General features: G+C 39.3%; 1 protein-coding gene across 3 annotated transcripts in view; it reads right to left on the bottom strand.

Annotated features, from left to right (window-relative positions):
- ITSN2 (intersectin 2) overlaps positions 1-16507 on the bottom strand; it is an 80217-nt gene that overhangs the window by 46663 nt on the left and 17047 nt on the right. For all 3 annotated transcript variants that reach the window (XM_058802394.1, XM_058802392.1, XM_058802393.1), the window contains exons 3-4: positions 2455-2547; positions 754-817 (exon numbers count right to left, since the gene is read on the bottom strand). In XM_058802394.1, the coding sequence (XP_058658377.1) occupies positions 754-817; positions 2455-2547 (157 nt within the window). The remainder of the gene's footprint in view (positions 1-753; positions 818-2454; positions 2548-16507) is intronic.

Raw genomic sequence — 16507 nt, 5'->3', positions numbered from 1 at the left:
TACTGCTCAGTACAAAACCCCAAGGTCCCACAGAAAAATCTCCCTGCCCCTCTTTTCCAGGCACTGAGGTTTAATGGTAAACATGATGGTGCTGCTGGTTTGACTTGATGATCCTAGAACACTTTTCTAACCTTAACAACTCTGTGATTCCATGTTGCTGAAGGAAAAACTAACTTCCATTTAGTTATTTGCTTTAACACTTTTTCTTAAAGTTGTTCTTAATTATTATGAGCCTCTGGTATGTGTCTTTGAGCACATACACCCCAAACTGAGCACAGGATTCTAGTGAGGACCGAGGGCTTACAGAGAAGAAAACATTTCAAGTGTTGCACTCACCACATCTATGCTGTAAGGCACAGCACTTTTTCCAGTTCCTGTACTACAGCATTGCTTGGTAACTCACATATCAAAGCTGTCCTTCTACTTTTTTTTGTGACTTTAGATTTTTTTCTTGTCTTCTACTTTGTGTACTTCAAGCCCTTAATATAGTTTAAAAATACTGCATTCAGCATGATCCAATTTGAAATAACATCATTAGAAAGATGTAAAAATTACTGAGTTTTAATTAATTGTTGGTCCACCACACATGGGCTGAAACCTTCCTCTATATTAAATAAAATTAAAACAATGACCCAGACAACACTTTCTACCTCGACTGCTGAAAGCCTCTGTGAAACACAACACAGGAAAGGTAGCATTTGAATACTATGAATCTCCTATCTTAGGAAAAACAAACAATAAAGAATACCTTACCATATTTGAGCAAGGATAGAAGATGGCAGACCTGATTGCAAAAAAAAGGTACGTGCTTGATCACCTGTGATAAACAAAGAACAAAAAACAGGCTTTTATACCAGAGACAGATTTTTGAGGAGCTCAGCATGCTCTTGGGGGATTAGGTTTTTGAAATAAACCCCCATGCTGGATGCCAAGCTTACCAGGGCTTTTTTTCCTGCTTTTAACACTGGTGACAGTGACTGTCAGACACCCATGTATTCCATAATTCCCAATCTTTGCTCTGAGAAGTGATTTCAGATAGCTATAAAAACTTTAACAGGTCACAAATTAATGGCTGCCAACATCTTAAAAGATGCATGGATTAAAAAAATGAATGAAAATTTAGTGCTGCCCCAATTACTTATGCAGGAGAGGATGAGAATGCTGGTTCTTTTCTTCTCTATCCCATCTAACTTGAGCCAGTATTGTGTCTCTAGAAAAACTAGGAAAATGTCAAGTTCTAAATAATATTCTTTTCTGTCAGACAACACACAATTTCAGTATTTCAGGAAGGGAGTAGGAACTGTTGTGCAATCCCATACCAAGTTCCACATCAGTTGGTACACATACAAAGCAGGGACAGTGGTGTTTATGCCTACATCTGAGTGAATTACAGATGCTTAAAGCTAAGACTTCAAATTACTCTTTCAGCTCTCTCTTATATTCATACACAAGCTTTTATTTCAAGCATTTGCCAAATAAATAACAAAGCCTGCAGATGCAGGTAAGAGCCCAGATGTGGCCTGAGGGTGGTTCCTGGCACTGCACAGTTTCCAGCTGGAGGCAAACACCAACCTCCCAGTGCTGTCTGGCCAAAGCAGGAGTTAGGTGCCACTTAGCATGTTCCAAACACACAACTTTCCACTCGCTCCTCAATCCTTTCCAGCCCCAAAAGAGGAAAAGCAGGGCCAGTAGAGGAACTAGATAGGGCATTACTGGATAGCTGGGCAGGCAGGAGCTGTCAGGGCTGGTCTTTAGTGCTCAGACACCCACCAAGAATGAAGCATTCTTAAATTAAGACATCTTTGCCAATGAAATTGGGTCTTGATATCAAAAGCAGATTTTAGATTTAAAACCTCCAAATTGTGAGGTGCATAGCAACGTGACCCAATTGTTTCAGAGGAGACACAGCTGAATGCAACTGGAACTGACAGCAGGCCCTGCAAAATGCCATTAGTCCACCCTGTCCCTGCTGAAGGCCCAATGGCCCAAATTTCAAGCAGTTTGCTAACAAAGACAAGCTGTCAGCATCCCTCTCCCTGTCTCCTCCTGCCAAACAAAGATGTCTAACAGCACAGCATTCTCTCCTCACACTGAGGAGAGCCACTTCTGCTGTGTCTGGTGTCACCTGCCAGAACAGCTACTGGAAGTGCTCCCTGGCAGCCTCCCATGTGAGCACATATTTCACCTGATCTTCTCTGGTTTCTGAAACTAGACAGAATGGCAGCACACAGTTGATGGCTGCAGAAGTGACAGGGTTAAACAGAACAGCGTTCCTGTGCCAGACTTGAGAGGAAAGCTTGTTAAGTTTACTAATAACCTGTGGCTGTTTGCCTGAAGAATATGGTGATTAGTCACACAACAAAGGGCTAGAAATAGGATGCAGTTCCAAAAGTGTTCTGCAAAGATATGTATGTGTACACAGAAGTTAATGTGTAATGCAGAGCTCAGACCAACCTGTAATGAACCCTCCCATGGGTTTAAGGCTATCAAACTGCTTGTCATGCTTGGCCCGCTCTTCGGAGGTGATGGCCCAGATGTTTGGCCCTCCTGGAAAAAAAACCCAAACCAAATCAACAAAAAAACCAGTGAACAACCAAATAGACTGAAAACTTTCAGAAATAAAACATGTCACTTGCAAAATAAAAGCTTGGATTTCTCAAGAGACAAACTTAGACACACCCAGCTCCTACCAGCTTGGCAAGGACCTTGTGCAACACAATCCTGCTTCCCAGATGTGCAACCCAGCTGAGACAATGCCCCAGCCAGACTGCTTCAGCCTGGCTTTCAGACAAGCTCTGTTGTCCTTCAGAGCTGGTGCAGAGCAGTTTCCCATGGCTGCTGATTGTTTGCAACCCAGGCAGGATGTGTCTCACCATCCCCTGTGTGAGCCAAACCCTCCCCTGGCTCTCTGATGAACAAATGGCATTCAGTGTCACCTAGGTTCCCATGCACAGGGTTAGCACCCTCAAGGCTTACACTTGTCTTGCCAGCACTCTAAAAGCAAAATTGGGACTGCTAACAAAAAAATAATTTGGTTTTGTCTGACAAAGAAGTGACATTTTGGGCTGTTTTTTATTTTTTAAACAGCATGCAATGCCCACTTCACATTTTTCAATACTTAATGAAGAATAAAATATTACAGCCTGAGAGTATGAATGAGAAGTTACAGGGAATAACTGTGTTTTCAGTGCTGGTAATACCAGGCAGAACCAGAGAGACTTTCAGAAATGCTGCAACCTGCTGCATAAAGGTCAGGGTGTGCATCCTTTGCAGGAAAAGCAGCTTGCCAGAAATAATTGGGTTTGTTTTTTAAGTAAAAGGAAGTTTTAGTCGGGAAGTTCTTGACAAATATTTAATTTTTCAAGTCAATGAATGCAAGAACTAGCCAAAATTCTGAATGGAACCACTCAAAACAGCATTAAAAGGTTATTACATGAAAAACACTTCTAAAATTACATTCTGCTGAGTATTACTACTTCCAAAGAACTGTTAATCTGTTGAAGTGTTTGTACTGCTCCCTAAAAGACAGTCAAGGGAATAAATAATTCTTCTAATATGATATTAACAACTTACTTTAAAAGCCACTGCATTTGGAAAAAAAAAGTTAGCATAAAAGGCTTCCTCTTCCTACATAAACCTTATTTCAAAGCACTGAATATCCAACATTTCAAGAGGTTTTTGCACTGTTTTCCAATGTGCAACAGCAAAGTGAAGGGACTAGGAGCTGATATACTTGCCAATACAGACACAGTAACAATGTTATTCATCTCTCATCTTTGTTTATCTACATAAAGAAACACATTTTCCAGAACACACTTATTTTTTCCTCTTAAGAAGGTCCTATTAAAACTGTATTTCTCCTTGCATGTGTACAGATTTAATTCTTTACCCTTGCTCTCTTAGTAGAGAAGTAGAGAAATAAAATGCTAAAAAGACCAAAACAAAGCAGAAACTCACAGGGGAGATGTATAATAGAAAAGATATGAGGGCATCAGGATACAACCTCTACACACCAGAATTTAGAGTTTTGCTTCTCTCTCTTGAGGACACACCAATTTTTTTTTTTAGTGTGGCCTCAATGAAAGAGTCTTTTTGCTGGCTACATGTGAAATTGTACTTCAAGAACACCCCTCTATTTTCTTCTGATTAAATGAGCATAAAAAATCTAAATTAGATATTGATAAAGTGAAGTAAATCTGAATCAGATGCCTAGAAATCAACGGGCACTGTGAGCATTACTGCAAGACACTAATGAGGACAACTTACACCCTGAGGCAAAAATTAGAGCAGCACTTAGATTTCTTTAAAGTGCTAATTTTAAGCTAGAAATGGGAAGTGCTTAACATGTCGTTGTGATTATAGAAATTATCTCAAACAGATGAAAAAATGCTCCTAAAGCTTCCAGCAGCAACTTCAGAGAGATTGACTATTTTTTTGAAGACAAAATATTAAAAACATTACATTTTCCTTCTATTAAATATCCCTCTTTGAACATCTTTTGAAGCAGGTAGCTGCAACACTCCTCAGCTTTTTAAAATCAATGACAGAATGATTAAGACCACCATAATATATTCACATGGTCAGGGGCTACAAAATGATAAAAACACAGTAACAATTCCTTGACTGGAGTTATGACCATCACCATGGCCCCTCTAGAGAATCCAATTTACATTGTAAGACAACTTTTGTTCATATATGCACAGTTTCTTACTTATTTGTTACAGATTAGGCAAGAAGATGGCAATCAATCTTGAAAATCTCACACATTTCTGTATTCAAGAGTTGCTTTACTATCTGGTAAATTATATTTCCTCTCCAACTATGAAATTCAGCATTCTACACAGCATTTTCTCAAATGTGCTAAAACCTTGCATGTCAGCAAATCCCCAAATTCACACCTGTAGCTACATGATGATTAAAATGTCATTCAACAAGTGATTCAAGATCCACATTCACCCTTCATTCTCATTTTTGCCTTCCTTAACACATCCAAGAACATTGCTCTTTTTTGCACACTTTTACCTCTGGACCTACATCTTCAAGGTCCTTTCTGTTCCATGCCTGTGACTCTGTGATTCAGCCCAACACCCCTGCAAGGAGCAGGAACATCCTTCACCAGCCCTGGTGGATCAGAGCCTCATCCAGCCTGGTCTGGGACACTCCCAGGGATGGGGCAGCCCCAGCTTCTCTGGGCAGCCTGTGCTTGTAGGAAAATTCTACCTTGTAGGAAAATTCTACCTTACGTCTATTTGAAATCTACAATTTTTAATTTAAAACCATCACCCCTTCTCCTATCTCAGCAGGTCCTGCTAGAGTGTTTGTCCCCACCTTTCCTACAGGCCTCCTTTAAGTACTAAAGAGCCACAGAAAGGTGTCTCTGGAGCCTTCTCCAGGTTGAACAACCCCAAGATTCTTGCAAGTATAAATTTCATTTTTAAAAAGAAATCTTAGACTAAAACCACATTATTCTATCAACAAGTGCTTCTACAGCCTTCCACAGTCCTAGTGAGTCAGTGCAAGCAGCTGTCATGGAATAGTGATAACTACAAACATTATCAAAAGCACATTGTGGGAATGTTTCAGGCAACTGAAAACACCAACCTGCTATTAATTTATTTTCAACAGTAGAAAAATTTCAGATTCTCCCTTTCCCTAAGGACAGAGACTGAGAGTCCTACTTTTTTGGTGATTAATTCCATAAAGATACGCTCTCTGATGGTTTCTTTATAGGCATGGAAGAAAATGCAGTAAGTCTTAAAATTCAATGTATAAAAACATAGATTTTTAAAAATATAAATATTCATAGCAGGAATTAGGATCTAGAGAACAGCACACTTTTAAGTCAGCACACCACTCCCAGTGAAATTTTAGTGCTTGTCTATAACTGAACAAAGGCACAGAAAATTAAGTTTTATCCTAACATCACTGGAGAGAGTGTCTGCCATCTGCAGCCTGAACTAGAACAGGTCATTGTTTACCAAATAGAGGTTAATAACTGTTGGACAATGAAAGTATTTGTGTAAAATAAAATAATAATAAAAAAAAATTAAAACCCCATCGCTTCTGGTAGGGATCCACAGTGAATGCAGTCAAACCCCACCCACACTTATTATTTAAAGGACTCACTGGTTTTTTTCAACTCCCACCCCATATGCCACAGAAACAAGATAAACAGCACAGCACAAGAGGGAAGGCTAAAGCACTGTCAATGACTGTATTTAGCTTAATCAGGTGCTCACAGCTCTTTTGATGGTGCTCTTGGTGACACATTTAAGAAAAGTAAAATTTGTGTACAGAAAAGCTCATATGAAGATTTCTCAAAATACCATGTGAAAATACCATACCAGTCTATCTGAAATAAACACTTTCAACAATGGGACTCACAAGGTCTTGGCAATTCCACAAAACACATCACAGCACCATTCTCCAATTGTTGTGTTTACCTATAGAGTACAACAAAGACCATCACAAAAACTCAGCCAAAATTAGTCTGCAACTCGGTTCTCCTGTGCCATCACCATCAAATCATGCTACAATCCTTACAAATATTGTGAGAATTTTTTTTGCTTCCCAAAACTACCACAAGTGGTAAAAATGGGCACTCAGTGCAACTGCTGAGAGAAGTTACACTGCCTGGTTTACACACAACCACGTCCTGGGCATGCTGAGCTGTGATGAAGGGAAGATACTCCTTCCCTGGGAAAGGCAGAACCGCAGGAGGAGTCAAACATCTGCCACCCAAGATGTACCATCCAAACTGAACTGGCTTAGCTCAGCCATTTTTTGTACTAACACACCTTCAGTTCCAGGGCTGAGAAATGTCTTGCCTATAAACCAGATCCAATGAATTCTGCATAGAGAAATTGCTGCTGTTCTTCCATCCACACGGCCCCAGTCCTCACTCATGGCAAGTCATGAATCACAAACCAAACTGCAGGGTCTGCTCCTCACAGCCCTCTCTGACCACAGGATGGGCAAGAGGCAGGAGTCTCCTTGATGGAGCAGTGCTGAACCTTTGGCTGCCCAGGCAGCAGTGAGCTACAATGTGTAAAATCACATTTTACAGATCAGTTCCCCACCAGAAATCAAAATACAGCTGCTCCTACATGCTCCCATGAGAGGCTTTGCTGCTGACAAGGAATAGCACATTACTTTTCTGACTCAGCTTAAATTTCCTGGGCATTTTCGACATCTAAATAATTTTTCCCAACTGTAGCTGATAAAATTTTGGAGGGCAAGAACAGTACAATCTCTCTGACAAGAAGATATCCCATTAATTCATTATTCTTCAAAAGAGAGTACTTTAGAATCTTACAACATCATACATGAAGCCAACACTGTATTTGACTACCCTTTTTAGGAATCAAAACTCAAGAAATGGTGAACCAGAGAGATTTTCCCCACAAAGATTTTGCCTAGAATAGAGTAACTACTGTCTTCACCTGCTCTTTTTGCTCATGAAAAACCACAAGTCTTTCTCAGTAAGAAAAAGACAGAGGCCAAGTTTTCTTTCTTTCCTAGAGAAGGCTGGTACTTTCAGACAAGACTGAATAAACATCAGCACTGGCAATTGTTCTCAATATCCAATATTGGAAACCTGGACTTCACATCCAGGTATGTCTCCAGAGATTCCCTATTCCAAAAATTCCCTACTCCAAAACATAAAACCAACAGTGAAAAGTCCTTTACTTGCCCACTCCAAAACTCCACAACACATTCAAGAGTTCAATGTCAGATGTGGAGCCTGCCCCCGTGGGATGACAAAGACCCAAAACATCCAAAGCTAAACACACTTTGAACTTCACTCTCAAGACTTCTCTGAAGATGACAAAACACAGACTGACCTCCCTTTAATGTAACAGGTATTTCTGTAATTCCATGTGGCAGCACTCAGTTTTCTATTGTTGGAAACTAGTGACTATGCTGTTGATTTGGTATTTCAGTTTCTTTAAGTTCATTTAAAATAAAAGACACCTCTTTAGGGGATAGCAGGGAGGTCTGCTTATGGCAGGATCACAGCATTTCAGGAAAGCTCCAGAAATGTCTTTACAGCACTGCATCAGACAGATAACCTTCTGAATAAAATAAAGGACTTGCTTTGATGGCCTGCCAACATCAAAAGGGAAGCAAACGCTGTTCTCTCCATAAAAGAGTAAATCACCATTGAAAGAGAGGGGAGAAAAGAAAGTGCAGTCCTAGAAGAAGAGTAAATAGACTTGAAAATGCTCTATTAAGACCTCTGCCACTGGTTAGTCCTGCCAATAGGCAAAGGGTAGCTGTAGTGAGAACAGCTGGATTACTGAAAAGGAAAAAACATAAGACATTTCTCACATTCTCCAGAATATCTTTGTTTCTCACTCACAGGCATTGCTTGTTTTTCTCTAATAAAAACTATGCTCCTATGACCTACAAAGTTAATTAACTCCACAGAGATAATAAACCTAAATTGAAAGAGCATTCCTTGTACATGTGAGTCATGAGGATTATACCACCACCTCTGTAACCATCAAAAAAAACTAGCATGAAGCTTCATAATGACCTTAAATAAATATTTATCCTTGTGTTTAAAGAGAAGAAAATTTCAGCACAGACATGCAGCAACGTGCCTCAAGCTGTATAACAAGGGGTTTTCCTTAATGCAACCAGCAATCACATTACAGTCTCCTATTAGGAGCCTCCAGAGACTTGTCTGGTCTAGGACATATTTGGATTAATCTAATAATTCCAGTCTTTCTGTGTTTGCAGATAAGTTTACCACAGAGGCATTTATCACAGATTTGATTTAACACTCCCAACTGAGATGTTGAATCAGGCTTCTAATTTTTCCTCAGTGGTGAGTAAACACTCCAGGAGCCTGAAAATACACAGAACATTTTACCATTAGTCTGAATTTGAGATTCTTTATCAGTAATTGCTATTTTCAATATTTGCTTCCCTCCTTCACTGTTGATTCCATATCTCTAACAGGAGAAAAATGACTAATAAACAGCATTTATCCTTATTTAGGTGTGCTAATGTGTATGAATTACTACTGTAGAGGCTTTGGGTCCATCCCAAAGCATCACCTGCTCTTCCTTGAGGTTTGCACCTGCTCTTCTGAGCTTCCACAATCTCAGACCATCACAGGAGGCATGTGCAATCTCCTTTCACAGTTCATACATTAATCTCCAATTACTCATCCTACCAGAAATGCTCCATGGAGGCTCTCATTTTTATTAAGCAACACCAAGGCAGCTGCCAGAGGAAAAGGGTACCTATTTCTGTGCTTAACTGTAACTTCAGCAACTTCTTTTTGTGTGCACATAGATAAAAGGAAAAATTTGTAGCTAAAGAATGTTCAGTACAGGGAAACATGATTCTCCTTCAATTTTGTTATGTCTATATTTACAAGAATTGTGCCCACTGAAGCCAAGAGAATTTTTAAAGATTTTCAAGCACCTCTTGCACACCTGGTACCTGCAGACTTGTTAAATAGTGTCAGGCACATGCAAGGCTACAAGATTTGGCCAAGAAAATTTTGATTAATTGTAGAGCAAACTTACAGAAATGTGGACAAAGCAACAGCAGCCACATTGCATTTTAGAGTACAATTAATATTCTTTGCATTATGTACAGAATTTCCAGATATTTGGTACACTGGGAACTCTCAGGCTGGACAGTTCACTGAAATCAAATACTGAGCTTGTTTAAACTATCCACTTTCTCCTGTGAGATGGGGTGCAGAATTCTGCCTGGAGATCTTGTCACTGGCAGCCCCCACTCTGATACACAAAATCCATCCATAAAGGAGGAACATCAGAACACAGGACACCCCGTGCCACACAGTGATCCCAATGTAGAAACATAATCCATGCTTTCAGGAGGAGTATAATCCCTAAAACAATTTAGAGATACATAATAGTGTAATCCATGCTAACAGTATAGATCTAATTCTTTTCTGAACTCTACAGCACACTTGGCTATTCCAAAGCACTTAAAGTATCAGTTTATAATAGCAGGATAATATTTCTATACTTTATAAATATCACAGAATCTTTTCGGTCATTAAGGCTATCCATTTTCCGAGGATATTTTTTATTAAATTATTGCCAATTCCACTGAAGCACTAAAAAAAAAAAAGAAAAAAAGAACAAAAAAAGAACAAAAAAACCCCAAAAAAACCCCAAAAACACCAAAACAAAAAAAACCCCAAAAACCCAAACAACAACAACAACAAAAAAACCCACACTAAGGAAGAAAAATACTGAAAAACAAAAAAAAAAGTAAAGTTTCGTTAATGGTCCACTAATGTAAAAGTACATCAGGAAATGTGTGCTAGAAATGTATATAAACTATTCTGAACTGCAAATTAATATGCTACCCTTTACACCAGTTTCCTGTAAAGTTTCTGAAATTCATTCTATAGTGCGTTTTTTAAGTTTCCATGAAGCAAGTTTCCTACATCTCATCAAAAAGGGCAATCACTGTAATACACAATGTTGGTAAACTCATGTTTTGTTCTTAAAAGTTAATTAACTTTGCCTTTCCTTACATGAAGACGTTGGCACACAGAGCTGGGCTTAACCTAAGCCTTTGCCAGATTTAGATTCAATAGCAGCAATTAATATAAAATTATTTTCTGCCTGATTCTGGAGAAACAATGGCAGTGAAACCAACCGTAGTTGCTGAGTTACACTACTGCAGCACATGAAATAAGCCCATTCTTTTAGCCAGTGACAGCTCTGTCTGTGCCCAGAATCACAGAGTCCTTTAGGTTGGAAAAGACCTTTAAGATCATGGAGTCCAGCCATCAATCCAGCACTGCCAAGGCCAGCACTAAACCATGTCCCTCAGTGCCACATTTACAGATCTTTTAAATGCCCACAGGGATGGTGACTCCAGCACTGCCCTGGGCAGCCTGTCTAATGCTTGACAACCCTTTCAGGAAAGAAATTTTTTCCAGTATTCAATCTAAATCTCCCCTGGTACAACTTGAAGTCACTTTGCCTTGTCCTGTCATTTGTTACTTGTGAAAGAGCCCACCTGGCTGTCCCCTCCTGTCAGGAGCTGTGCAGAGCCAGAAGGTTCCCCCTGAGCCTCCTTTTCTCCAGGCTGAGCCCCTTTCCCAGCTCCCTCAGCTGCTCCTCCTCAGACCTGTGCTCCAGAGCCTTCCCCAGCTCCTTTCCCTTCCCTGGACACGCTCCAGCCCCTCAATGTCCTTCCCAAACTGCACACAGGATTTGAGGCACATCCTCTCCAGGGACCAGCACGTGGGAATGGTCATTTTCCTAAACCTGCAATTCATACTTTTGGATGGATTTTAGAAATGGAAAGAAGACATGAAAAAAGTCACACCAACAAGAGTCTTTCCAATGGAAGGTATGAAAAGGTCAAGTAAGCAATATTATCATGGCATTATATAATCATACTTTGCTAAATTCTCCAGCTTTAAGCCTTGCCTCCATTTACTTTTAAGGTGAGCAAACTTCCAGCTGACAGAATCCATGACCCTCCTTCCCAGCCTAACACAGAAGATTGAAGGGATGCTTACCCTTCAGTTAAGGATAAGTCAGAAGCTTTTTCAAGTAAACTCATCAACCTGTATTGTATCAAAGCCTTCCAGGAGAAAAATAAAAATTTTTAGTTACCATGTTTGTGGAAAAATTCACCAGAGCCTAGACAAAACATTTCTAATCCTGGAAATTGATGCTTTATGCTGCTGCTGCTCACCAGCATTCACAAAACAACCCTATGATTTAATTAAAAATTTACAAAAGAACAATTTGTTTAATTATTGTCTAGCAAATCTCTGTGGAGTGCTGCAAAACGAATAAGATTCAGGTGAGTTTGCATCTGTGGCAGCCAATAAATCTTTCTGCACCAGGAGAAATGCAGGCAGTAAAAATACCAGGGAAGAGAATGCAAAGTGAACCTTGAAATTAGGTGTGGTAAAGGAAATTATTCTCTCATGAAGACATACACTGACAAGATCAGAACAGAATTCTGTTTCAGGAATATTAGGTCTTTTCCAGTAATTTTTGTAGTTCTCATCACTATCTGGCCATTAGACTAAAAACCACATTTCTGGGTTCTCAGGGCTGAGGAGGAAGGCTGATGGGTTATATCTGCAATGAAGAACTGGGACACAGACTTGAAAGAGGAGAGGAAAACAGACAAACAAAAAACATATCCCCAAAAAATTACACAGGAAGGGTGGGAGAGAAGAAAAAATGAAGAGGCATTTCCTGAATGATCTTGGAATAAAATAAAAATGGGAGATAATTCAGGAAACAAAACACAGTGACAGTCCTTCCAGCAGAGACTGAATATCCCCCCAGCTGATACGCCAGCACAGTGACAGTGTGAGCCAAGCATGTGGTGGTGCTGCTCCAGGATGTCTCCTCAGCCCCAGTGCAGCTCCTGAACCAGAGAACTGCCTCATTACTAGAAGGAAAATCCACCTATCTCTAATGATTTAAGGAATCCAAGACCTTTTGTCATTCACAGCTTCCTACAGCTTTCACTTTTTATTTGACACAGTGCAAAGTGCTCTGTATGACTGAGATCTATGGTACTTTCATCTGATACTGGATAATCCATGTGTTATCAGAGAGTAATTACCATTCCCTTGCCTGAAAAATAATGGATGACCTTGGGGAGGTGACATCTGTATTTTCCACCATCCCCACCCTTTCATTTCCAAGCTGAAATGTCCTAGTCAATTCAATTAATCCACATATGGAAGCTGTTCTGTGTCTTTAATCATTCTTGTTACCCTCCTCTTTGTAACTTCTAGTCCTGGCAGAAAGAAAAAATGAAGGCAAAACGAAGGAAACACAAAGGAAACAGAAGCAAGAATAAGAGAGTTTGCTCAAATAGTTCTCCTTAGAAGGATAAATTACTAATTAGCAAAATCTGCCAACTATATCCAGCACACATACAGTATTACTTTCCAAGCACACATGGGGGGTTGATTTGAAATACAATAAATTTTAAACTGCTTCATTTATGTTCATACAACCATTGGTATCAGTTTATATAGTATCATATATATATATATATATATATATATATATATATATATCAGTTTATATCATAGTCCCTAATCCTACCTTGCCAGCAGGCTCACAGGGACATTTATGGGCTAGAATTTGGAACAGAATTCTTCCCTGAGTTTTACAGTTGTTACAGTTTCTCAGTTGCCAGAAACCACTGATTTAGCAAACTTCTTGAGCCAAAAAAAGCCCCAAAGGGAAAGGGGAAAAAAAAGGCAGCAACCATTTAATAGCCATGGCACAGATCTTTCGTCCTCAAGTTTTGATTCCGTGTTTCCAAAAGATCTTAAAGACAGTGAGTCCTAAAAGTGAGTTGTAAGTTGTTCACTGTGTTAAACAAACTACCAAACCAACAAACAAACCCATTTTCTTCTGCTAGCCTTAAACTCAATAATTTCCCTACATATCATGTTGCTTTGCAGCTATGAAAAAATACAGTGAATATTCCTTCCCTTGTTAGCATTTTCTATACTGTTATGGCATTACAGGTTTTTAGCTGTCTCTAAAAAACTACCTAAACTATCCTTAGCTGTCTCTAAGCTAAACTAAGCAATTCTCATCCCTTTAGTCTCACTTAGCACAGGAGCCACAATCTCTCTGTGGCCACCTTTTTCACAGGTATCCTTACTTTGGATTTAATTCCTTTTGTGTAACAGATTCTGGCAGCTACAGAGTGGATCATTTCCAGAAAAGGGAGCTTGGTGAATGTTATCTTCAGGCCAGGTTAAAAAGGACTGTCTGTGTATTTCTTAATCCAATCTGAGAACAGAGTACATTAGAAATAAGAGGAGAGACTCTGCTGGCCTTCCAACCCACATCATCTCCATCACAAACAGTTTATACACTAACTCACACCTGTAAATTTTATTTCCCCAAGCCTGAGGATTTCCTGTGAGACGCAGAGCTATAGAAGCACTATTATTTGTTTCACAACAAATTTCACTTGTAGCTGGTAAGAAAAAATAAGTGCACCCTTTTCAGTACAGTTATACAAGTATCAACACACACTGTAGCAGGTGCAGAGCTTCACAGCAGTGAAACCAGGACTTCTCAGGAAAGATCTGTTTCCTACAGAAACAACTGTGCTGCACAGATCATGGTTCAATGCTAAATTATGGTTATGACAAGAAAGGCAGGGGAAAATGTCAGTGCATAATTTAAAATATACCACCTCTTACTTCTATTTACATAGATATGTAAATAACTTTTATGCAAATTACTTCAGTAAGAAGAGGTAAAAGAGCAGCAAAAGTTCTTGATATTCATTTAACCTTACCTGTTCTTGAGACTTGCATACAGAGAACTTCACATCCACCTAAAGCACAGATGTTTTTAGCTTATTAAAGCATCTTCTCTGAAGATAGCCAGTATGAATGCTAGTCCCATGGCCACTGACATTCTTTCAGCTTTCCAGGGTTCCACCCCTTGCAGCTCACTCAGTGATGATTTAAAGCTACTGTCCCATTGTCAGAAAAACAACAGGTGTCCCAAAGAACTGCTGCAGTACACTGGAAAGCCTGAACACACAAGATTCTTAATTAAAGTAATAGGCATTATATAAATATATCTGACAGACCACAATGCCTGAAAAATGTGTTTGTTCTTGCCATTATAATTAGTGGGCTAAACCTGAACTCATTCTGCCAATACTGATTAGTATTGTCTGTGGCTTGCTCAAAGTGATGATCACAGATGATTTGGAATTTAGTAGATGTTAAGATGGTGCCACTTCACACAATGCTCATCAACCCTAAATTGCAACAATCACATGAAGTGGCTTATCAGAGTAATGTATTTCATAAACTTGGGAGTTAAACCGTCAAGGAAATGAACATTTTAACAGTCAAAGCACTTTGAAACTTGGTCATGTATTAGATTTATGTTATCTCAGCCAAGCCTTCAGCCTTCTGCTCCATTTTGGGAAAGTATTCGTAGATTTTCTTGTGTTTTTTTTGTTTAGGGTTTTACGTGCTTTGAAGAAAAAACATCAGGAAGTCTCTCTGACATCCAAACTGAATAACGCAGCTTACATTATAGTATTAGTATTCCAGACAAAAACCATCCTGGGTTTCCCACTCAGAGAAAACTTACCTTATAAAAGCTAACACATGATACTAACAAAATGAAATCTTAGCAAGACAAAACTATAGGCCTAAAGTAAGCTAACAGCACAAGATCTAACACTAATCTTCATTATTATCGAATTCTTCATTACATTTTAGGAGCACTGGCTTGGAAGGGACTTCCAAGGTCACCATGTGCAGACTGCTGCTTATCCAAGAAACTCTAATACATTAATTGCTTCCTAAAATGCAAGTTCTGCCTTAAGGCATTCAGATTTCCTCCTTGACCACAGTCCAGAATGTCACTGCTGACAGAACCATTCCCATTTCCAGACCAACTGCATCAACAGTTGCTTCATCTCCATTTGCCCCTGTGCTAACACTGTACTTAAAGACAAGTTCATTTCCCTCCTTAAAGTTGTTCTTCCTTGTAAGAAGAAATAAAGAGCAAATTTATTTACTGAGTAGGAAATGCAATAAAATTAAAATTTAAACCCAAAACAAAACAGTAAGCTTTTATCTGTGCAGGTTAACAAAGGCAATCCCTTTATTCTTTCTCAGCACTTTAATTAATTACACTGAAGCCCAGCTCTGTATCTATTTCACTCCCTGGGTTCTTTTGCCCGCCCTCTTAAGCAGATAACCCAAATTCTGCCCTCTAGCCCACATGTCTCACCAGGGCCTGAAGCAATAGCACACAGCGCTCCTTATTTCATCCACCACATTTTAGGATGCATTTCCTTTCCCTCAAATCACATAATTACTACGTGATCCTCTAACACATCCGGTTGCCTTCCTCGTTAGTCACAGCCAGCACACAGCAGAAATCCTTCCAGCCCATAATGGTATGGCTAAAAAGCTATTTGAAGTCAGCACAGCAGAAATGTGATGAAATTTAACCAATGACATGCAGCCCATACTGTGTAATTCTGCCTAGAAAATTACTCCAGTTTGTCATTTTCCAATTTAACCAGCATATGTTTTCTTTTTACTGATGATATTGCCATAAATAACCATTAAGACTGGCATCATGAAAAAATCCAAGACGAATAACATGACTACAACAGTCTGCTCTAAAACTTGCATTTTCTTTCCCTTTTAGCCATTTATTTCTCTAATGAAATCCAAGCATGGGATCTGTTATATGTTTTCTACAAAACCCAGGCACTGAAGAAGGCACAAAGTGCAACATTCCCCTGTCAAAAGCTATTTCCATTTACTCTATTTAACATATGCCTACATGTCTATTTTTTCCCCTCTAAAATTTCCTCTTACATCCTCCATGTGAATCATATTATGCTCACAATTAAATATATATAAGACACCTTGTATTGTGAAACCCTACAGCACTATTTCCGACTTACAAGATGAAAGAAAACACATAATATGGCAGACACACTGGAAATCCAA

Source organism: Ammospiza caudacuta, chromosome 3 (genome assembly GCF_027887145.1).
Source record: "Ammospiza caudacuta isolate bAmmCau1 chromosome 3, bAmmCau1.pri, whole genome shotgun sequence".
In the NCBI taxonomy this organism is placed as follows: domain Eukaryota; kingdom Metazoa; phylum Chordata; class Aves; order Passeriformes; family Passerellidae; genus Ammospiza; species Ammospiza caudacuta.
The sequence above is the reverse complement of the archived record's forward strand: the minus strand, read 5'-3'. Positions and strand labels throughout refer to the sequence as shown.